The 23,672-nt window shown below is 33.0% G+C and overlaps 1 protein-coding gene across 1 annotated transcript in view; it reads left to right on the forward strand.

The window, feature by feature from the left end:
* The window catches only part of GRIK2 (glutamate ionotropic receptor kainate type subunit 2), a 599,434-nt gene that overhangs the window by 354,345 nt on the left and 221,417 nt on the right, over positions 1-23,672 (forward strand). The window contains exons 7-8 of the mRNA XM_045544086.1: positions 19,870-20,013; positions 23,061-23,168. Of these exons, the coding sequence (XP_045400042.1) occupies positions 19,870-20,013; positions 23,061-23,168 (252 nt within the window). The remainder of the gene's footprint in view (positions 1-19,869; positions 20,014-23,060; positions 23,169-23,672) is intronic.

Genomic DNA, 23,672 nt, shown 5'->3' on the forward strand with positions numbered 1-23,672 from the left:
ATATATATATATATGCATTTGTCCCTTTGTTTCTATGGAGTAAGTTCCCCAAGTCAAATTACAATGTCCCAGTTGTGCATGACATATATTTCCAGATTGTTCTCCCATATAGTATTACCAATTTTTTCTGACACTTAACCATAGGTGTTAGTACGTTGTTATTCATCTGTGCCTGGTGAGCAAATTATGGTTTCTCTCAACTATAAATGTTACTAATTCTCTCACCTCTGGACCAGGAAAGTGAATTTATGTCATCAAGAGATTGCGTAGGATTAAAGCTTTCTTCAGTAATCTTTTTTTTCTTTTTGTATCATCTTAACATTAATAGAGCTAGTCTCTAAAATATTAATAGATGCTCAATTCATATTGTTTAGGCACACTGCTATATATAGCAGCAATCCATATTACCTAAACTTCATGGTTTAGCAGAAAAAAACAGAATCTTTGGAATTTAATAGCCTGAGTTCATCTTAGGTGTGCCCCTTCCTGGGTGATTTGAGCCTCAGATTCTTGGGATATATTGTTTACATCATTAGATTATTAAAGATAATTAAGTTAAATAATATCTATAAAGTGCCTACCCCAGTGCCATGTCATAGATATTATGGAAAGTAATCTTTAGGCCAAATAATTTCTTTGTGAAATATTCACTTTCTTTCTAATTAAAAAAATACAGATTATCATCTAGAATATGTAGTTAAAAACTGACTGAATAGGCTAAAGTTATAGCTGACATGCTTGTTACTCTGTTTTTTTAATATCTATCATAAACTTCATGATTTTAACTTTTGGTCAAGGAAAGTCCTTGTGGCTCAGCTAACTGCAAAAGCATAAAGAAATAAAAGCAAACTTTATTCTTTTACTTTGCATGATAGACATGGGTAACACCTTTGCACTGGTTTCCCTGGGGGGGAAAGTAGGTGAAATGCTTAAGTATAAAATGTGTTGAATTTGTTCAGTTATAAAACATGAATGAGAGTATGTTTGCAGTAATTTTATTTCAAAATGCAATAGAATGTAGATATATTAATATATCAGATAGCCTATATTTAAGAAGTGAAAAAGAAAGAAGACATTAAAGGATACACAATTATGGAGGAGAGGAATGGAGGGGTTCAGAATCAGAATGCAAGGGATGATCAGAAATATTATCTAATGCCATGAACTCTGGAAACACAGGAGTCTACTCAGTAGCTACAGCCTTGCACTAAGGTTCACTGTAAATACTTATGTGCTATAACTGCTATTTGAGTAAGTACATGCTTTATAGGAATCCTTTCCATGAGATTTCCAAATCTAGCTCACAAGATAAGCTCAAGGATAGAGTTAAACAAATTCTGAATAGCTTTTAATTTGAATTTCTTTTTAAAATAAATTTATCAAATTTCTGTGTTTCAGCTAACAAGGAAAGAATATTTTACACTATAGTCTGTCAACCTAAATAACAAACAGGCCCTCTAAAAGAAAAGATACTTATTTGGGAATAAAGCATTGTAATGAGAATACATACATCACAGTAAACAATATTTGTATTTAGGTAGGTAAAGGAAGACAGAGGCTTTTGAAGGGAAAAATGAATATGTTATATAATTGTTCTGAAATAATCATTTTTGGCTACAAAGATCAATAACAATGGTGACGCCAGTTTGAGGTTGGACAGGCAGTTGCTGGGCAGCTGTCCTTGTACAAGTATTTTTTGTGTAAGGTTGCAGTGGCCTTTGTGTAAGGCTCTGGTTTTTGTTATCAGGTATACGAGCGTGGGAACCCTCTCTTTATGGCTTTCCTCAGCTCTGTTTGTCAGGGTTTTTGTTTTGTTTTATTCTTTTTAACCTTAGTGACTCTATTTTGATTTTGACAACTTTCACAGGTCTATCTTTACCGCCTTGTCATGTCTTAAACTTCTCTTGATTTCTTCTAGTGATCATTCTTATTATGTTTTATAAAATATTTCTAACATCCTCTTGTTGCCAATTTCTCCATGGAGTTGCTGTTCCTTCTGCCTTTCCTCTGAGTCTTTGCCCTTATGTCGCGCTCCCTTCTTACTTTGGCTGCAGCTGTTCAGTTGTGAAATCAAGCAGGTGAAGTTTATCAAACTATTTTTTTCTTCTGAGTAAAGTGGCATCACCCTTGCCTCCTGCTCTATGTCTACTTTGAATTAATTTCCTGAATGGCATAGGATTCAGCAGACACACAAAAAAAATCTTGTAATGAGAGTCTTTTATGTCCTGGTTTGTGATTTATAATTTGTTTCATCAAGTATAAAACTCAAAAGTATAAATGTCAAGAGCTAACTGATACAGCTTAATGGGTCATTTCCAATCTTGATGTCAGTCTATTAACCTACTGGCTAAAAGGGCATCGTAGAGTATTAGTTTGCATTTGGTTTGGGAGTCTTCTATGATTTCGTTCTTAATAATGTTCACAGTAGTGTGCCATTAAAGCTTTTTGCTTCAGTTCACATTCTGATTATCCCTGAACCTACATAATCACAAGAGGAAGAGTAATGTTGATTCAAACAAAATTTTGATCTCTATATTTTGGCAGGTATGGTGTGTTGTCCTGTGCCATCTCACATTTGTCCCTTTTTGTACTTTTATAAAATTATAGGGATATCTTAGTAATTATCTGAAAATACCCTACTGTATTGAATGTTTTTCTACAAAGAATTATAGGTCTTAATAATTAGAAGACAATAATTATATATGCAGTGAATTTATTTAATGTGACTATTATATTTTCTAGCACTTTCATATGTATAATTATTTACAGTCTGCTTTTATACATGCCATCTTATCTTCCTTAAATGTATATTCCAACTCTAAGAGGAGATAGAAGTATTAAGAATAATCTCATTTTGCCTTGAGGAAACTGAATGATGTCTAAGACTATGTATTTTAGATTCTTTCACTTCTAGTTGTCTAAAATTTTGTTAAACTTAGTTAATAGCAAAAAGAAGCATATTGGTCCCCTTATAAAGCACAGGATAATTTGTTTTCAAATACAGTTGAATTCAGGTGTACAAAGAAAGTCCTCCTTTAACAGATTTCTCTCCTCTTACCTCCTCTTTCGTCTCAGAGACTGGTTCATTCTCAGATTGACATATAAAGGTGACATCATGGTTTATAATCTACCAGTACAGAACCCCAGGACAAAGAAAGTGCCTTTTTCCCAATGGTTCCCTCAAAAGGTGTGGGTTTATCTGATGAGCCAAGCTTGTATGACTTGGCCATGCATGAAGCAATGACTGTGACCAGACATGGAATATATGCTTACACCTGGAGCTAGGGGCAAAGATTAGACTAGAGAGGAGGAGGTTTCTGTGGCAGTAAGAAGAGATGCTCAGGAGGTGAAGGCAAAACAACAGATCCCACCAAAGATCTTACGTGATTTGTCAGAATCATACTCCCGGCCTTCTGAGTTCCATGTTCTACTCTTTTAGTCTTCTACTTGGATTAGTTCTAAGGTGACATGATATAAAAATAGTCAACTTAAGGAAATCCTTTAAATATTTATCCCTGAAAAGGGCAAGAATATTCCAATGGCCTGAGAACAGACGTTAGGACTCTTAGAAAATGAATAAAGCATAATCTTAAAAAAAAAAAAAAACAGTGAAAATTCTGCTTTGAATTTCCCTGATGCCATCATTCCTTCCAACTATTTTTTTAGCTTTTGACCTACTTTTATATTTGAAGCTATTGATGTTAATAGAAAAATCGTTCAAACAATGACTACTCTTTGACATGAGTAGGTCGAAACTACTCCAGATGAAATTCATATCCCTCTATTACCCTGCATATGGCATTTTATTAAGAATGTTGATTTACTTGTTTGTCTCACTCATCTACTCTGCATACCCCAAAGGTCTAAATCATTTTTGATTTCCCAGTTTTATTGCCCAAGCACATAATTATACTTGTTGTCAATAACACATCAATAATAACACATGTTGAATGAGTGAATCAAACTGTAAAGCACTTAGAGACAAAGAAAAGAAGACAATTGAGAAAGTATATGTTCATATGGGGAAAGGGATATTCAAGAGACCTAAGAATGAGTGAGCAAAGGCATTGCCTCATGACAATAAAATAATAATTAAATCAACGTATTTTCAAAGTAAGAAAAATCATGTTAATTAAAATAGTGAAGAGATAGGAAGTCTTCAGGTTAGGGATCTAAGGTACACTAGAGAATATGAGAGTACAAATTAATTATTTTTTTACTTAAAGGCCTCAATAGAATTGATATTGTCAGTTGTTAACATACTTGAGATTCTCAGTTAATCTTTCCTGTAATTATGACACAGTTAAAGAACTTTATAGTTCACACTTTTATAAATTTATCTAACTTTATCCTTACGAGAACTCTGTAAGGTAAATTACTATTCTACTTATTTTACAGATGAAGAAAATGAAGCTAAGAAAGAAAACATGAATTCTCATAGCCACTAAAAAGTTACAAATGAAAACTTCAAGTTCCATAAGCTTTCTTTGAGAATTTTACTTTTTTGCAGTTTTGTGAGAAGTTTCTATTACAATTTTTTATAAAGTAATAAGCACAATAAAAAGCTAAACACACAATAAGACACAAAAAATCACAAGACATATTCATATGATTTGTATATTAGTTTTACTTTTTCAAAAACGTCTATCTAAATTTTTACATTATTCTTCAAACTATGCTTAAAATAGGTTTTTACTATAATATAATTTGACTTTTAGATTATCAATTTTTGCAGGCATTTGGAATTAGTATTTACATGAACATTTGAACTCATGGACCCAAATTTCTGGTGTATTTTTGGTTTGTATACTTCCAGATCTCAAATTTATAAAGAATCACAGTCTGTTAAAACCATAAAAATCAATTTTAATTCATCAGATTGAAAAATTAAATGTAAACAATATTGATGAATATAAATTTTTAAATGCAAGAAGCTAATTTGAGCTGCAAATATCAAGATAATTGGATGTATTGGAGACCAGCTGAAAGTGCAAAGAATACTTCCCCTTAATATTGACTCTTCTCTAGATCAATAGCAGTTCCAAATGTAGTAAAAAGCAGACAAGATTTAACAGGGTCTAAATTATTAAGGCTAGTGCATTGTTGCTAGAGAGTTCATTAACAATCTCATCAATACAACGTGGTTCATGGACGTTAGTAAGAGCTTTGTGGAACATTTTAAAACAGAATGAGATATCTCAATGGACTGATCTTAGTGGAAAAAATTTAATTAGGTAAGAATAATTACATTAGTTAAATGGAACTTTTAATTGAAAACCTGTTGGCATTTTCCAACCTGCTTCACAGCTGTCCCTTTAATCATTTATATTTAAAAAGTGAAGAGTTTCTCTACATGATGTTTGAACAACATCTACATGTCTTGGAATTTGTGTATAAATGTTTAAAAGAGTTTGAAAAGTGTAGTAATAAAAACAAATAGGATTCTCTGCTTGGGAAATGGCGCATTCTAAAGATATATATTAGAAAGAAAAATTATATAGAAAATATTTGTGGTAAATACATATTATTCTTGGAAAAAAGGCAAAATAACCATCTCCTAAAGCTTTAACAATTGTAACTTTAAAACTCCATGGATTGAATTTCATTCCTTATGAAGCTCTAAAAGTTTACAGAGAAATAATGCTGTTTGTAAAAGTATCTTGTTGAATGTTGTTAAAGAAAATGGCATCCAGGAAGAGTTTTTGTAAAATTGAAAGCCCGAAATTGTATAATATAAACATTTTGAGCCAATGAAAACTTATTGTCAAAAATTATCATCAGCCACATTTTAGGCTGTATTTTACTGGTTGTTCAAAATAAGCTAATTAACAGACACTCTTTTTTAGTAGCTTTCAGCTTAAGCCAAAGAGCATTGATTTGGAGTGACATTTATTCAAATTCTCAAATTTACAGGAACACTAAACAAATGGATCTGTTAATTATTCATGGTGTTAATTCTGGCCCAGGCCATTTCTTATCTGAATCCCAGCAATCGCTGTCGTCCAGTACTGTCTCCTTCACCTGATCTTCAGAGCATTGCTGAATTTGAATTTTCTTCCTAACTCATCCATTTGCTTCTTCCTTTTAGCCCTCATGGGTACTCAGTGCCATACAGGTAGAGTCAAAAATCCATATTCTTTTTAGAGGTCTTTCATCGTGAGGTTTCTGGGATCTTCTTTTATTCAACTAATCTGCAATGCAAGAATCTCCCTGGTTAGTTCAGAAACATGAATTATAGGAAGATTCGTGTTTTCACTGTGTTAGTGGAGGCAAAAGAAGATAAAACACTGGGATATTAGTGAATGACTTTGAGTAGAAAAGAAAGGATTTTAATTTTCCTCTTCAAAGTATGAGGAGGCCAGGGCAGGTTTTAATGTGGGTGAGAAGTTTAACAGTGGTGAAGTCAAAATAACAAAGAAGAGATTATAATACATATATTAGCAGGTTTTATTGGTTCAGGCAGGAATTGGGTACAGTATACATACAGGTAATGGCTGAAGAAAAGTGACCTTTGATTTCTATTAATTTGTATGAAATGTTGACACAGATGTTTATTAAACAAGCATAAAAAGCATAAAGAATTATGGGAGAAAACAGACAAAAGATTATTATAGTTGTATTTCAAAGGCCAGGATAAAGTCAGAATAAAAATACGAGTTTTCTGGTAATATGAATATAAATGACAGGACACATTAAAATCCACCTGGTTCAATCCTCTACTTATACAATTAAAGAAACTGAAGATAGGGAAAAAAAAATCAGAGTCAGACTTGTCCAGGTTTATATTGCTGGTTTGGAATTATCTGCCCAAGAGTAGTCCTTCATTTAATATTAAATAGAAGACACTATAATATTTTACCACTTATCTGTACTTTTCAATAATAAATTTATCAGTAACTTGTATGTATTCAGGATTCTTTTTTTTTTTTTTGAGCTCTTCTTCAACTGAATTGTGGTATCACGTACATACCACATTTTATAGGGATCAAATAATTATATGATAATTTCCTTCCTGCTGCTTCTCCTTGTAGAACCTGACCTGCTTTCTCTAACAGCACGAGGCCTGTTCTTTCATTTAGGCTAACAGTGGGTGCAGAAGGGTTGAAGCATTATACTTTCTAAACTGGTTCCTTGTTTTGGATAGTATCCATCTGAAGAGATTACCACTCTTTTGGTGATCATCACCATCATCGTCCAACACCTGCCTATGCACCATGTGCCAGTATTCGTGCAAATGGCTTTAATGTGTTATCTCATGCAGTCTGTGCAGTTCACGCAGCTGCTGGTAAAGAACTCTGTTTCAGACTAGTACAAAGAGCCAGCAACAGAGAAAGCATAATGGCAGCTGCGGCGTAACTGGGAGAATTGTCTCTGACAATTGGCTCCCGACTGGGTCTGAGGGCATTTCTTTATCAGTCCCTCGGTTCAGCTAGTAGCCACCGTGCACCTGCTCTATACCGGGCAGAGTGCTGAGTGCAGTGTGCCAGCTGAATGAATGAACACCAGCCTGCCTTCCATGTGTGACCCTCTCACCCTTGCTCAGAGAGGTGGATGATTTAGGCTTGTGCTGACCGTGCAGAGGAAGTCCTGAGGTCAGGATCCATCCGTTTGCTGATCATCATTAATATCTGTATCTTCTAACTGAAGAATCAACATTTGTAATTTTTTCCTGAAACCATCTGGCTTTTAAAAGTTATTTCTCCAACAAGGAAGAGATATGGCAGATCATTGCTTTTTATTTCCAATTATAAAATGGGAAAACAAGGCAAAGGGGATTTAATTTTTTTTTATTATTTACTTTAGTTAAAAGATCAAGTCAATGAAAGAGCCAGGATTCATAAACTTATATTCCATTTATTAGACCATACAGCTCTTTTTGCTATGCACTGTACCACAGATGGGAATTCAGAAGTGAGCAAAATCTGAGATGTAGGAATTCCAGAATGGATCTGCCACCTGCCAGCTAGCATTCAGATCTCAAAGGGGACCTGCCTGCACTTATTTAATGGAAAGATAAATGTGTTCAAGGAACTGTTACTATAAATTCATTTAGAAACAGGACAGAGGCTGTACTCACATTCCTCCCAGGTCTGAGCTGCTGACAGATTTGGTTCACTATACCTCTGGGAGGTAATACATTCTAGCTAGATGGCAAAGTGTGATTGTTATTCAGAGCTCCCAAATACCTATTCTTTTATTGTTTAAATGAACTTTTTGGTTGAATTCAACTATTTATTGAAAAATGCTTTTATATACTTACCATGGGCAAGGCAATGTATGGAATACTGTGCAGGATGTTAGAAAGACACACAATGTTATTATTCAAAAGATGCTTGCGGTCTAAAAAGGAAGATAAAAAAGTGAAAATATAAATAGTTTTATTAAAACTAGAATGTGCAAGGGAGAAAGAAGACACAGACCAGTGATGCTTAATTTTGGCAGATTCTAGATGGTTCTAGAATAAAATGAAATCTATGGACCATCTTCCCAGAAGAAAACACACAATTACACTTTCATTTCTAATAGCTGTACTACAGTAAAATTTACAAATCATAAACTTATATTTCAATTATACAATTTCATATGTTTTAATATATGCGTATACTCACTATAATCAAGATATGAACATTTATCACAATCACTCTTTAAGAGTGATTACATTTAAATGTAGATTATTGCATACAACATTGGAAACATTTGTAGTTCAGACCAATTGCTCTACTATGCAATAAGTCTTAAGTAATTATTTATTATAATATATTATCACAAATACAGCTCTGCTTGGCACAACAGACAAAATAAAGTGGAAAAGTCTATGTTCGAAGTTCTACCAGTCAAAATTCAGTGGGAATATCTAAAAGTCATACCATCTTGGAGACAGAGCATTCCAAAAGAATGTCTCCTCATCAAAAGGAAGAATAAATATTTTTGATGTATTTTTACTAAGAGAAATTTTTAGTATACCTGAGAAATTTCATGCAACAATGTTTGTATGTAGTTCAGAGTTGTTTGTTTCTATTTCTTCATGCTTCATGCAAATAAAAGCTATATGTTAATATTTTTGTAACTCCTAGAGCGTCTATTCTGGAACTTTACAAAGGAAATGTTTAATATGCTAGCAATCAGAAATGGAAATAAGCATTCAGCATGGACATTGGTAGATTGGCAATTATTGCTTAGTACCAGTTTCTTCTGTAAATGAAATCTAAGAACATATAAATATTTTGACTATTCAAAAAATCTATTATTATTCCTGATTTTATATACTGGGGAATATTTTAATCATATATATATAAAATCAAAATATTAATGTGAATTTTTATTATTTGAAACTTTTGACAGTATATAATTTCTCTGGTTTTTCAATTATTTAAAAATGTGTAATAGATTTTTCCAGAGCATAAAGAAAATGTAAGCATATATGTATTCACTGTTCTTTCAATACATTAAGGACTCATCAGTCATGAGGTTACTTGAGTTAGATGAAATAGAACTGAGTGATTAAACCTATTTCTGTGGCAATAGCTCAGCCATGGAAATTAGCATTTGCCGCTTTTCCACCTGCATACTGTTCCACGCTCCATTTCTGAAAATAATTAGATTAGATATAAGATAAACCCAGCGATAAGTTAGTAAGAAGGATAATGCATATTTAAATATATTTGCAGACACTTCTCATGTTCTTTTCAAGCCACACATTTAGAAAGATCGCTATAGTTTTATTGAAATGTGTAGGACCATATTGCACAATTTTAAAGGATTGCAAAACAAGTTTTTGGCTGACAAACATTCCTTTTAGGTTAACTAACTTATTTTGGAAAGAAAAATAAAGCTCCAACTCCAATCTAGTCTGAAGTAGGCTCTCAAGGATGGCTCCCGTTCCAACTGATAAGATACTTGAACTGCATGCAGGGCCGTTCGTAGCCCTGTCCTATTTTGCTCTGTCTGTACCTACCTAGTCTGAGGTTCCTTCTTCTGGGCTACACTTTCAGGCTGAAAAGATATTCTAGCTTTCCAATAATAATATATATATTATAAGTTATATATAATATAAGTTATATGTATTATATGTAATATATAATATTACATGTTATTCAAGTATATATGAGTAATTATACTTGAAAGAGAGAAAATACAACAGATTGTCTTGTTTTCATTAATGATTTCCCACCACCCCCACTCCACCAACACGGCTCCCTGCTTTGCTTTTGTCTTATCTTTGTACTTTAGGATGCAAATAACTACAGATTTATCTAACTGCCCCATATGGATTTTAATAACCAAATTGTACACATATTCAATTTTAAATTAATTGGTTAAATTATAGTTATGTTTAACTATTAAGCATTCTTTAGGGGAAGTTATTATGTATAAGAGAGGCTTAACTTGGAAACCAAACTAACTTTTATTTAAGACCCAGCTCAGAGACATACTCTCTATGGGACCTAAAGCCATAATTGTCTGGTATTCACCAGAGCCCCCCCAATATGAGACCTTCTCCCACTAGTTTCCTCTCCTTTGCCCTTCAGTGGGAATATGTCCTACAGGAGATAGTGGGTTATGAGCTCTTTGTATATTCTGGATTAATAGATTTATATATATCTGGATAAATAGATAAACAGTTTGCAAATACTGTCTTTCATTCTGTAGGTTGTCTTTTTACTACTCTGTTGATTATTTCTTTTGCTGTGTAGGAGCTTTTTAGTTTAATACAGTTTCATTTGTCTATTTTTCTTTTAGTTGAATGTATTTTGGGGGTTTTAGCCATGAAGTCTTTGCCTAGACCTAAAGTGATTTGCCTATGTTTTCTTGTGTTTTTTGTTATTGTTATTTCCTTGCCTGGTTTTAATATTGGGTAATGTTGGCATTTCCTTGCATTATTTTCTCTTCTGTGGAATGAGTTAGCATTCCCTTCTCTTCTATTTTTTAAGGAGAGTGGGTGGTAGTTCTCTTCAAGTTTGGTAGAATATGACAGTGAAGTCATCCTGTCCTGGGCTTTTCTTTGTTGGGAGACTTTTTATTACTGATTCAATTTTGTTACTTGTTTTTGGTTTGTTCAGGTTTTCTATTTATTTCTGATTCAATCTTATTAGGTTGTATGTGTCTAGGAATCTATCCATTTTGTCTAACTTTTCTAGTTTTTAACCAAAAAGAAAAAAAAACCTGTTATTGACCTTTTGTATTTCTCTGTTATCAATTGTAATGTCTCCTTTTTTGTTTCTGATTTTGTTTATTTGGACCTTCTGTCTTTTTGACATGGATAGTCTAGCTAGTGGCTTATAGATTTTGTTTATCTTTTGAACAACTTTTTGTTTCATTGATCCTTTGTATTGTTTTTTTAGTGTCTATTTGTTTAGCTCTGCTCTGATCTTTATTATTTCTTTCCTTCTACTAAGTTTGAGTTTGATCTGGTTTTAGTTCTCTAGTTACATCATTAGGTTATTTATTTGACATATTTCTCCTTTTTTGATGTAGACATATATTGTTATAAGCTCCCCTATTGACACTGTGTTTGCTATATTCCATAGGTTTCGGTATGTTGTGTTTCTATTTTCATTAGTTTAAAGAAATTTTTTCATTTCCTGCTTAATTTATTCCTTGACCATTTAATGTTCATTCAAGAGCATGCTGTTTAGCTTCCATACTTTTTTAATTTCCAAAGTTCCTCATTATTGGTTTCTAATTTTATTCCATTGTGGTCTGAGAATGTACTTGAAAAGATTTTGATTTTTTAAAATTTGTTGATACTTGTTTTGTGGCCTAACATATGGTCTGTCATGGAATATGTTCCATGTGCTGATGAGAAGAATGTGTATTCTGCAGGTGTTGGATGAAATGTTCTGTAAATGCCTGTTAGGTCCATTTGGCTCAAGTGCAGCTTAAATTCAGTGTTTATTTGTTGGTTTCCTGTCTAGATTATCTCTCTAATGATGAAAGTCAGATGTTAAAGTCCCTAACTGTTATTGACTAGAGTCTATCACTCTCTTTTAGATATAATAAAATTTGCTTTATATATCTTGATGCTTCAGTACTGACTGCATATATATTTAGAATTGTTATATCCTCTTGCTGAATTGAACTTTTTATCATTATAAAATGTCCTCCTTTCTCTTTTTACTGTTTTGACTTGAAGTCTTTTTTTTATCTTATATAAATATAGTTACTCCTGCTAGCTTTGAGTTTCCACTTCCATGAAATATCCTTTTCCATCCCTTTTCTTTCAGTTTATGGGTGTCTTTACCAGTGAGATGAGGATGAGTTTCTTCTAGGCAGTATGTAATTGGGTCATGTGTTTTTTATCCATTAGCTAATCTATATCTTTTGTTTTTTTTTCCTGAGATAGAGTCTCACTCCGTCACCCCAGGTAGAATGCAGTGGCATTATCATAGCTCACTGCAACCTCAAACTCCTGTGCTCAAGTGATCCTCCTGCCTCAGCCTCCCAAGTAGCTAGAACTACAGGTGCACACTATGACTCCCAGCTAATTTTTCTATTTTTAGTAGAGATGGGATCTTGCTCTTCACATTCTGTGTTATTATGGATATATGAGGACTTATTCTTGTCATTTTGTTAATTATTTTCTGTTTTTTTCTTTTTAATATCCTCTGTTCCTTTCTATATCGCTTATTGTTTATCATTGTGGTTGAGTACTTTTCTGTAGTGGCAATATTTGAGTTTTTTCTCTTCCTTTACCAGTAGAATTCATACTTTTGTGTGTTTACATGAAGGTATATATTGTCCTTTCACTTCCAGGTATAAGACTTAAGCACTTCTTTTAATGCCAGTCTACTATTGATGATTTCCCTCAGTTTCTTCTTGTCTGTGAAAGACTATTTCTCCTTTATTTACAAAGGAATTTTGCTGAGTATAGTATTCTGGACTTTGTTTTTCCCCCAGCGCTTTGAACATATCATTACATTCTCTCCTGGCCTGTAAGGCTTTTGCTGAGAAATCTGCTGTTAGTCTGATGGGGATTCCCTTTTGTGTGACTAGGCACGTTTCTTTTGTTGTTTTTAGAATTCTCTCTTTGTCTTTGATTTTTGGCAGTTTAACTGTTATGTGCTGGGGAGAAGACCTCTTGAATTGTATCTATTTGGGATTTCTGAGCTTCCTGTATTTGGAGGTCTAAATCTTTAACTAGACCTTGGAGGTTTCCACTTATTATTTTTTTATTTATTATTATTTTTTTGTAATTTATTTATTTATTTATCTTTGTTTCAGAATACTATGGGGGTACAAACATTTTGGTTACATGAATTACTTTTGTACAGTTCAAGTCAAAGTTATAAACTTGTCCATCATCCAGATAGTGTGCATTGTACTGTTAAGTGTAAAGTTACCCATCTCCTCCTCCCTCTGATCTGTTTCATTTCCATTGAATTTTACTACCATATGTACGCATGAGTGTTGATCATTTAGTTCCAATTCAATAGTGAGTAAATGTGGTGTTTGTTTTTCCATTATTGTGACACATCACTTAGGAGGATGGTCTCCAGTTCTATGCAGGTTGTTACAAAAGGTATTAGTTCACCATTTTTTATGGCTGAGTAATACTTCATAGTATACATATACCACATTTTATTAATTCACTCATGTATTGATGGGCACTTGGGTTGTTTCTACATCTGTGTGATTGTGAATTGTGCTGTTATAAACAGTCAAGTGCAAGTATCTTTTTAATAAAATGTCTTTTTTTTTTCCTTTGAATAAATATGCAGTAGTGGGATTGCAGGATCAAATGGTAGGTCTACTTTTAGTTCTTTGAGGTATCTTTGCACTACTTTTGGTAGAGGTTGAACTAGTTTGCAGTCCCACCAACGGTGTACAAGTGTTCCTTTCTCTACTTCCATGCCAGCATCTGTTGTTTTGGGAGTTTTTGATAAAAGCCGTTCTCACTGGAGTTAGGTGATATCACATTGTGGTTTTTATTTGCATTTCCCTGATGATTAGAGACATTGAGAATTTTTTAATATGTTTATTGGCCATTATTCTGTCTTCTTTTGAAAAGGTTTTGTTCATGTCTTTTGCCCATTTTTAACATAGTTGTTTGATGTTTTCTTGCTGATTTGCTTGAGTTCTTTGTATTAATACATTCCGGTTATTTGCCCTTTATTGGATGTTATAGCATATGAATATTTTCTCTCATTCAGTAGGCTGTCTATTTGCTTGATTGATTGTTTCCTTGGCTGTGCAGAAGCTTTTTAATGTAATCAGGTCCCATTTATTTTTATTGTTGCTGTGATTGTCATCGGGGTCTTCTTCATAAATTCTTTGCCTAGGCTGATATCTAGAAGAGTTTTTCCAACATTTTCTTCTAGAATTCTTATAGTTTCATGCCTTAGGTTTAAGTCTGTTATCCACTGTGAGTTAATTTTTGTGAGTGATGAGAGTTGCGGATCCTGTTTCCATCTTCTACATGTAGCTATCAAATTTTCCCAGCACTGGTTATTGAATAGGAATTCTTTTCCCAGTGTATATTTTTATCTGCTTTGTCAAAGATCAGATGGCAATGTAAGGATGATTTATACACCAGTTCTCTGTTCTTATCCATTGGTCTATGTCTCTGTTTTTGTGCCAGTACCATGCTGCTTTGGTTGTTATAGCCTTGTAGTATAGCTTGAAGTCTGGCAAAGTGATGCCTCCTGATTTGTTCTTTTTGCTTAATGTTGTTTTGGCTATTCGGGGTCTTTTCTGGTTCTATGTGAAGTGAAGAATTATTTTTTCTAGATCTGCAAAAAATGACTTTGGTATTTTAATGGGGATTGCATTGAATCTGCAAATCACTTTGGGTAGTATAGACATTTTAACATAGCTGATTCTGCTGATCCATGAGCATGATATGTTTTTCCATTTGTTTGTATCCTCTGTGATTTCCTTCCTCAGTGTTTTGTAGTTCTACCTGTAGAGGTCTTTCCCCTACTTGATTAAATATATTCCTAGGTATTTTATTTTCTTTGTTGCTACTATGAAAGGTATTGAGTCTTTGATTTTATTCTCAGATTGACTTTTTGTTTAAATTTCAGATTACGGGGAGTACAAATGTGATTACATATTTTGCTTTTGTGCAGCTTGAGTCAAAGTTATAAGTGTGCCTATGACCAAGGTAGCATGCATTGTACCCATTAGGTGTAAATTTATCCAACCCTTCCTTCTCCTCTCACCTACCTGGTTTCTGTTGAGTTTTACTTCCGTATGTGCACATGGGTGTTGATCTATTAGTTACAATTTAATAGTGCTTATGCGTGGTGTTTGTTTTTCCATTCTTGTGATACTTCAATTAGATGAATGATCTCTAGTCCCATTCAGGTTGTTGCAAAAGGTATTAGTTTACCATTTTTATGGCTGTATAGTACTCCATAGTATACATATACCACATTTTATTAATCCACTCATGTATTGATGAGCACTTGGGTTGATTACACATCTTTGTGTTTGGGTATCGTAATGCTATAAACATTCGAGTGCCAGTGTCTTTTGTATTCATATTTTGAATGTTTTTGTTTTCTTGTATTATTTATCTGTGTTCTCTTGAATCTCATTAGGCTTCCTTAATATCATTATTTTGAATCCTTTTTCAGGCATTTCATATGTTTATTTTTCATTGGAAACTTTCTGGAGAATTATTATGTTTCTTTGATGGTATCACTATGCCCTTGTTTTTTCATGTTTCTTATGTTCTTATGTTCATATCTGTGTTTCTGGTGCAACAGTTGCTTCTTTCAATTTTTTGGATTGACTTTTATGGGGAAAGAATTTTTCCTGTAGATGTATCTATGCTGTTGGTTGGGTAGGGCAGGTTAGCTTTGATTCTGGGTGTGTGCAATAGTGTAGTCTCTATATGATTTCTTTGGCTGAAAACAACATGAGTGGTGTCTGATTTTCTGAGTAGCTTAGACTACAGTTGCTAGTGGAGGCTGTGGTGGGGTTTCTCTGGGGATGGAGATGTCAGATGGGCTGGTGCTCACGTCTCATTAGTGGCAGCTGAGGGCTGAATGTACCTGTCCTTGGGCCCCCAGATGACACATGTGAGCACCTATGTTAGTGGGTCCAGGTGGGCTGATACTTGGGCCTCCATGCAGTTTGGTTGGGTGCTGGTAGTGTCAATGGTGAGCCGGATCGGTAGATGAGTTCTTGAGCCTCTAAACAGCATGCACGGTATGGGTGATGGCTGTAGTGTTGATAGGACAACCCTTCGGCTCCCAGGTGGCATGCTTGGGTACTTGAAGAGTGTTGTCAGGTGGTGGAGGCCTGTCCTCAAGCCCCTCCAATGGTTTGCATGGGGATAGGTTGCTATGGGCAGGGCAGGGAAATCTTTGTACTTTTACAATTTTATATTTTTACAATTTATATTTACAAATTCTCTCCTATCTTTATTTTCCTTCCTTTGCAGTACATTTTCAATATGTGAATATTTACTGCTTTTCAAAAGTTATATAGATTAATGCATTCAAGTGCTTATTGATATTTCTTATATTGCATAACTTCAAATTCACTTTAAGTATTTTGCTTATTACATGCAGAGTATTGATCAAGAAACTTAGAGAAGGATGTGAACTCTGAACTGATTATCTATAATAGATTCAATCCTGCTCTTCCTCTACATGCCATGATTTTGGTCCAGTCACTTAACTGTTCTCTGCCGTAGTTTCCTATTTCATACAAACTTGATGGGTTTCCAACTGGATGATAGTTGTGAGAACTAAAGGAAATAATTTAAAGAGGATGGTTCACACATAGTAGATACTCAATGAATGTTAGCTAATAATATTACTAACAGGAAACAAATTTTCGAGTATATGCATTTATTTCAGAATAAAAAACCATTTTTAAAATGCTAGAATTTTCTCACAATTCTTCAAAGGAAGAAGAATTTACAGGTGTACAGTTTTGCAAAGAAGACAAGAAAGGTTATATGTGACAAGATACCAAGTGTAAATGGAAAATAACTACATATTATCACGTAAAACTAGTCTGAAAGTAAAACAAAAAAAGCACCTTAAACTGAAGAAAATATCATAGAAAGTAGTTTGAGAGGTTCTATTTATTGCTTTATAATAAATTAGCATATTTTAAACTGGGAATTAAAGAAGTAATTTGATTAGTATCCTTTCAACTATTTATACATTTTATTTTTCTCTAGTACTTATATTTTGTTATTGTTGTTGTAGTTAGAGATGAGGGTCTCACGCAATATGTTGCCCAAACAGAACTCAAGTGATCCTACTGCCTCATACTCTTAAGTAGCTGGGACTGCAGGTGCATGTCACTGTGCCTGGTTGTATTTATCTTATACTTTAAGCATATAATATTATCTTCCTTTTATAATTGCATTTATTATCACATATTTTAAATAGTTTTATTATCAACTAATGTGTACTCTGATCGTGAAGCTGAAATTATATACCACAAAAAGATCTTTCAAACTCTTAATTAGGCAAAATTCTTTCCTAGCATTATCATGTTAGATAAAGTTACTGTTCAAGGATTTTCATTTAAGTCACATACAATCATATATGCCAATACAACATGAAAGGATATCTTCATGGAAACTAAGAGACTAAGAATATTGTAGTTTGTGTTCTTTTAGTTATTTTTGCAGAAATAGATCAAAATTTCTAACTTGGGAAAAATTGCAGTTGTGTTTGTAACCTTCCTTATACATTGCATGTTCATCATTAAAAACTGTGGAAAATAAAGAGAAAGAAAAAAGACATAAAAATTCCACTCCCTAGGGTAATCGTTATCACTTTAGTGATAATTATTTAGAAGAAAATTAGTATATTTTCTTCCCTTTGATTGTTTTCTTGTTGTTGATCATATAGTATGTAGTGGCGGTTAAGAAAACTATCCCTGAACAGAGAGTCCAAGCCCCTCCACTTCTAAGTCGTGTGACTTCAGTTAACAACTTAACTTCTTCCAACCTTGGTTTTGTCATTTATAAAATGGGAACAATCGGAGTATTTTTATTATACTATTATTCAGAGAATAAAATAAATTAAATAGAACATATTAAGTACTTATAAAGACACAAATAATGGTTTATGCTGGAAAGACAGTTCTGTATAATCTAATTTTACACTTAACATATTATATGCAATTTTCCGTCTAATTGAGTATTTTTCAAAGCATGGGTTTTAATGGCTATATAAAATACCATTGTGAATTTGTTTAAGCATTTCTGTATTTTAGAGATTCAGTAGATTTCCATTCTTTCTTTCTTTCTTTTTTTTCTCAATGGACAATGTATGTAGCCATTGTTCATTGATTTTTCACAGGGCAAATTTCAGAAATAGGAATTACTAGGTTAAAAAAATGGATTTTTTAAGTTTCTTTTGTGTTATATATTGCAAAATTACCCTTTATCTTTCCTTTAGTGATTTCTGAAAGCGCTCATTTCTATGTACCCTTGTTGACAGTGATACATTTTAAAAATTTCAAATGTATCTTTTGTATTTTTGTAACTACTTTTGTGACCACCTGTGTGATATATGAAACATGTCCTCTGAATGTTAACTCAGGCCAAAGACAAATATCAGTGTAATCCCCAGGCTCATGATGTATGCCTGTATTAACTACACGTGTGCAGTTTGCACTATGCAGCCATCAGAGTATGTGAAAGTAGTCAGCTGGTATTTATAAAATGAAGGTTATGAATCTGAGTTATAGTCCCCAGAGATTTATGAACTATAAAATGGTATTATTATTATGTTCCATCATTGCATCGTGCTCTTTAGCCATCTTGCATTTTATGTGGTAAGGCTCCTTAGTATCCATTCGCTCGAAGGCTACTGTGTGTACTTGTTTTCTATTGTATCATGGCAAATACTGTAATCTACAGGGTTCCTATTCATTTTGGAATTCATTTCACAGCTCACTAATTGTATGAATGAGAAAAGGAAATATATTCTTTTATTCTAAAGCATGCCAAGCAGATGGCCAAAGTTCATTACCCCCAGTACTGTCAGTGTGGCCCTCTTCTGTAGGTAGCGAGGCTGGCATCGATCTGCCAAATGTGAGGGTCCATTTAACACAGCACTTGATGGTTGCTGAGCCTCTGTTTTATTATGACTTATAAACATTTTATTTTTTATCATCAACCTCTAAAGTGATTGATCATTTGAGCAGGTGCAAACACAGTAGAATTCATATTTGTTTTACTTGAGAAGCTAAATGAATTTTTATTCATATGGAAATTCTGGGCAAAGGAAACAGCACAAAAGATTAAGCTTAGTTTCTTGAAAAGAGACTAATACATGTATTGAGATTCAAAACTGTAGCATCATTTCTGAGATTGAACCTTTTAAAAATTTGAGGTGAAGGAAAGATCGTGTTTTATATCTTTTTAAAGTTAAAAGGTTAAAGCAATTAAAGGGTTTAAGCTTTTGAAGTAAATCTCCTTTAAAATCTCTTTTTTTCTTCCTATACAAGGAAACTGTTTACTTATTTACTTTTATATACAATGTGTGATTAGCATAACCATTCAAAATGTTAGCAATTGTATTCATTGTGTGTGTGTGTGTGTGTGGTGAGACAGAGTAAGATACTGAGAGAATCTGAGAAAGTGACAAAAGGGAAATAGAGAATGCCTTCACACATTTCCTGTTTCAACAAAGGTACTAGGACCCTATGTAATTGGGTTATCATTTCAGGAAAGGGAAGCTGGACCAAATGTTCTAATGGAGCTGATGTAGTAATTTGATAACAATGTCTTATTTAAGAGAACCAGAACATATTAGAGATAATGTTTTCTCCCTTACATAAAGAAAAACGGGATATGTATTTCCCTCAATTCCCTCACTTCCAAACCACTTACCACAGGTTTCATGCATTGTATTGACTCTGTATATTTCCTTTTCCCTTGCCTTTCAGACTGATGCTGCTCTAATGTATGATGCTGTGCACGTAGTGTCTGTGGCCGTCCAACAGTTTCCCCAGATGACAGTCAGTTCCTTGCAGTGCAATCGGCATAAACCCTGGCGCTTTGGGACCCGCTTTATGAGTCTAATTAAAGAGGTATGTCAGGAGAAACACATCCGCCTTGTTCCTTTGGTCCTTATGCTGAATGAAATAAGATTATCTAAGGTTTTCTACCAGATTACCTTTAACTTGTGTCTTTAAACTTTCCCTCTTGCCCTACACAAGCAAAATTAACATTTTTACTAAATAACATGAAATAAAAGGGGAGGGGAATTCAATTGTAAATAAATGGAATATCCATCAAAATTTCTATCATGGTGCTATGACCCATGAAAGCTTGATTTATGAGATTGTAAGCTTTTGCCTTTCTGAATCTTTATATGTGTTACTTTTCATTTATGTAGAGAGATATTTAAATAGTGTTTATATTTAAGACAACAAACTATGAAATGTATGTTTAACATGAATGTCATTTGCACCGCACTAAAATTACACCTAATTTGTGAGGCTTAAATTGTAATTACTTAGATTAATAGTTCCTAAATATAATGTATAGTTATTTTAATTATATTAAAAGTTGACATGAAACAGAATATATAGATTCATCAAAGTACAAAGTTTACTTCATTGTATAATACCACCATTCTCATGACCATATATCATTTTTTATTATATCTATTATAATTATAGATGAAGCATGCCCATAGTGAGAAAAAAAGGAAAAATTCTTAATGATTATACATGTACATACATATACATGCATATATATTTTCTTTCTATTCTTCCTATCATGAAGGAAAGTTAACTGAGCCTTAATCTTTGTTATAAAATATCACAGGTATTATTACCATATAAGGTTTTCATTAATGACTTAAAATAAATCATCAGTTCATCCTATAATAAATTATTCATGATAAAAATGAAAGCTCAGATAAGATCATTATTAAGAATTTCTAGGTCCTTGGCAAAGAATATCTATACATTTTCCTCCTCTAATTTCTTACCAAACCTCAGATAGGTAAATTAATACTTTCTGAAGAATATGCAGTTTATTGGTTGCCTGTTATCCTAACATTGACTTCTGGTGTAAAACTGAGCTTTAAAGAGCTGTGAACAGACCTGGCTAGTGGAAGAATTGATTTTTTTTTAACTTAGCTCTTGAGTACTGAGACCATGACATGTCGAGCAGCCCTAAAAGAAGTGGTTGTATGACATTCCCCATTGTATTCATTGTAGGGTGTAATTGAGAACCTTGTCCACTAAATCACACAGTATCCCCCTAATGAGGACCAACAGGAGAAATTTCTCTCAGGTCTCAGTATCAGGAAAAGCTGTTTCTCCTGAGCAGCTGGTGTGTCTTAAATTGTAGACCTTGTATATTGTGTTTCATCATATTTTCTTCTTTGCTTTGGTTGCTAGGAAGTGAGGAATTGAATTTGTGATACAATTATTAGTTTTACAGTTTCACTTGTGTACATTTTTTAAAGCTCCCTCTATCCCAGATTTGTTTTACTATTCTATACTTCTGTTCTTGTGCTTCTTGATCCGCTGGTCTATTTTTATACTATTATGCATTTTTGTTAACCACCTGAAATTTTTTTCTTTAGAAGTTGAGTTAAAAATAATTTTTCCTCCTTACTAGAGACGAGTTAACACATGTTTAACTTTAAAGAAGGGATGCTGCAATATATATATTTTGTAATTTTTATATTTCATTTTTAATTTATTAGCCTAAGACTATTTTGAAATCCCTATACATAAATACCCAAAAAACATATAGAGTCTGAGAAATGTAGTCATAATGATAATAATTTGTAATCCTTATTGAAATGTTACCCTTTATCTATTGGGATTTACTTATTTTGGGTCTCAGTATGTATTATTTTAAATATTAATATTGTGAGTATACATTCTATCATTTAAAATTTTAATATATAACTATTTTTTCATGCTATTGCCAAATGACAAATAATGGAAAACTTATACTTTCGGCCATATAACCAACAGAATGAGAAAGCTTCTTATATTTAAAAAAAGTCCCAATATTTGCTCACCTTTAAAGGGTAACAATGTCATGTAACTGTATTATTATATTCCCACCTCCTTGTATATGGAGAGCTCCTTCCACAGGAAGTACACCTTAGTAATGTACTTACAGTGTACTTAAAATGAAGTAATTGTAATACATTTTTCCCAGTTTAACTTGGAAAGTAAAATAATAAGTTAATTATTCTAGGGCAAATGTGTGTAATTGAAGTGGCATAATATAGGTTTCCTGGATTCAGTTTCTTTCATTGCTATTTCTTTTCATATTATTATGAATTTAGAAGTATTTTATAACAGTAGTTCTATCTATAACCTCCAGTGAGATACTCCTTATCTCATTTATCATAATAAATGACTAAATTTTTCTCACTTTGCTGAAAACAGTTCACTATTTAAAGCATAATATCATGAGTGCTGTTCCGCTAGTTCCAATTTAATAGTGAATACATGTGGTGTTTGTTTTTCCATTCTTATTATACTTCACTAAGGAGAATGGTCTCTAGTTCCAACCAGATTGTTACAAATGGAATTAACTCATTTTTTTGCGGCTAAGTAGAACTCCATGGTATACATATACCACATTACATTAATTGCCTTATGAAATCATGGTCACTACTAGGGTTGATTCCACATCTTTGCAATTGTGAATTGTGCTGAAGTAAAACTCAACGGAAATCAAGCAGGTGTTGGGGGGAGGAAGAAATGGGTGAAATCACACCTAACAGGTACCGTGTACTCTATCTGGGTGATGAGCACACATATAACTCTGTCTCAAGCAGTATAAAAGCAATCCATGTAACTAAGACATTTATACTCCTGTAATATTCTGAAATTTAAAAAAAAACAAATTTTTCATAGAAAATAGGTATGATTGGAAAAATGCATTGTAGAAAACGAAAAATTTACAGTAAGTTTTATACTGAAACTAGCTAAAACTAGGATAATTTATTTAGGAAAATATCCTATTTTAAAAATCTGTAGCAATGTAAATTAACGAAAAGTAATTAAAATCATTTTCCTGTTTTTTGTGAAAAAATATTTTATCTTTTCTTCCTTCACTTCTTTATTATCTTTTTTTTTTTTTTCTGTTTCCATAGGCACACTGGGAAGGACTCACAGGCAGAATAACTTTCAACAAAACCAACGGCTTACGAACAGATTTTGATTTGGATGTGATCAGTCTCAAGGAAGAAGGTCTAGAAAAGGTACTTGAAGCATTCAGCTTATTTGCTTTAATTATTAAATGAAACATATCCTAAAGAAGGGAGAAATATTCTCTGTTGTATGTGTTGTAATTGCATTTCATTCACATTTGACTTTACTGAGTGACTCTAAACAATAAATACTTAATTCATTATATTGAATATAATATTTGACGATTAGGATTCAAGGATAAAAAGTGTCTTAAAACAATTTAAATATTTGATTTTCTCACGAGGTTTTTCTGATACTTTGAAATGCACATAAACTTAATTATTCTTAAGATTTAATGTAGCAATTAGAAAATATTTGGTTTAATATGAGTCTTTGTATATGCAGCTTATAACCACTTGTGCTTGCATAAACTTTCCAATTTGGAGAAGGCCATAAAAAAGTATTAATTATAGAATTATGTTTCCATTGTTGAGTCATATTCAGGTGAACTATTTGAATTAATCTGTGCAGAATAAATTAGGTATGTCCATAAATGCAACACACCATACTGGATC

The sequence above is a fragment of the Lemur catta genome, chromosome 2, assembly GCF_020740605.2.
Source record: "Lemur catta isolate mLemCat1 chromosome 2, mLemCat1.pri, whole genome shotgun sequence".
Classification (NCBI taxonomy): domain Eukaryota; kingdom Metazoa; phylum Chordata; class Mammalia; order Primates; family Lemuridae; genus Lemur; species Lemur catta.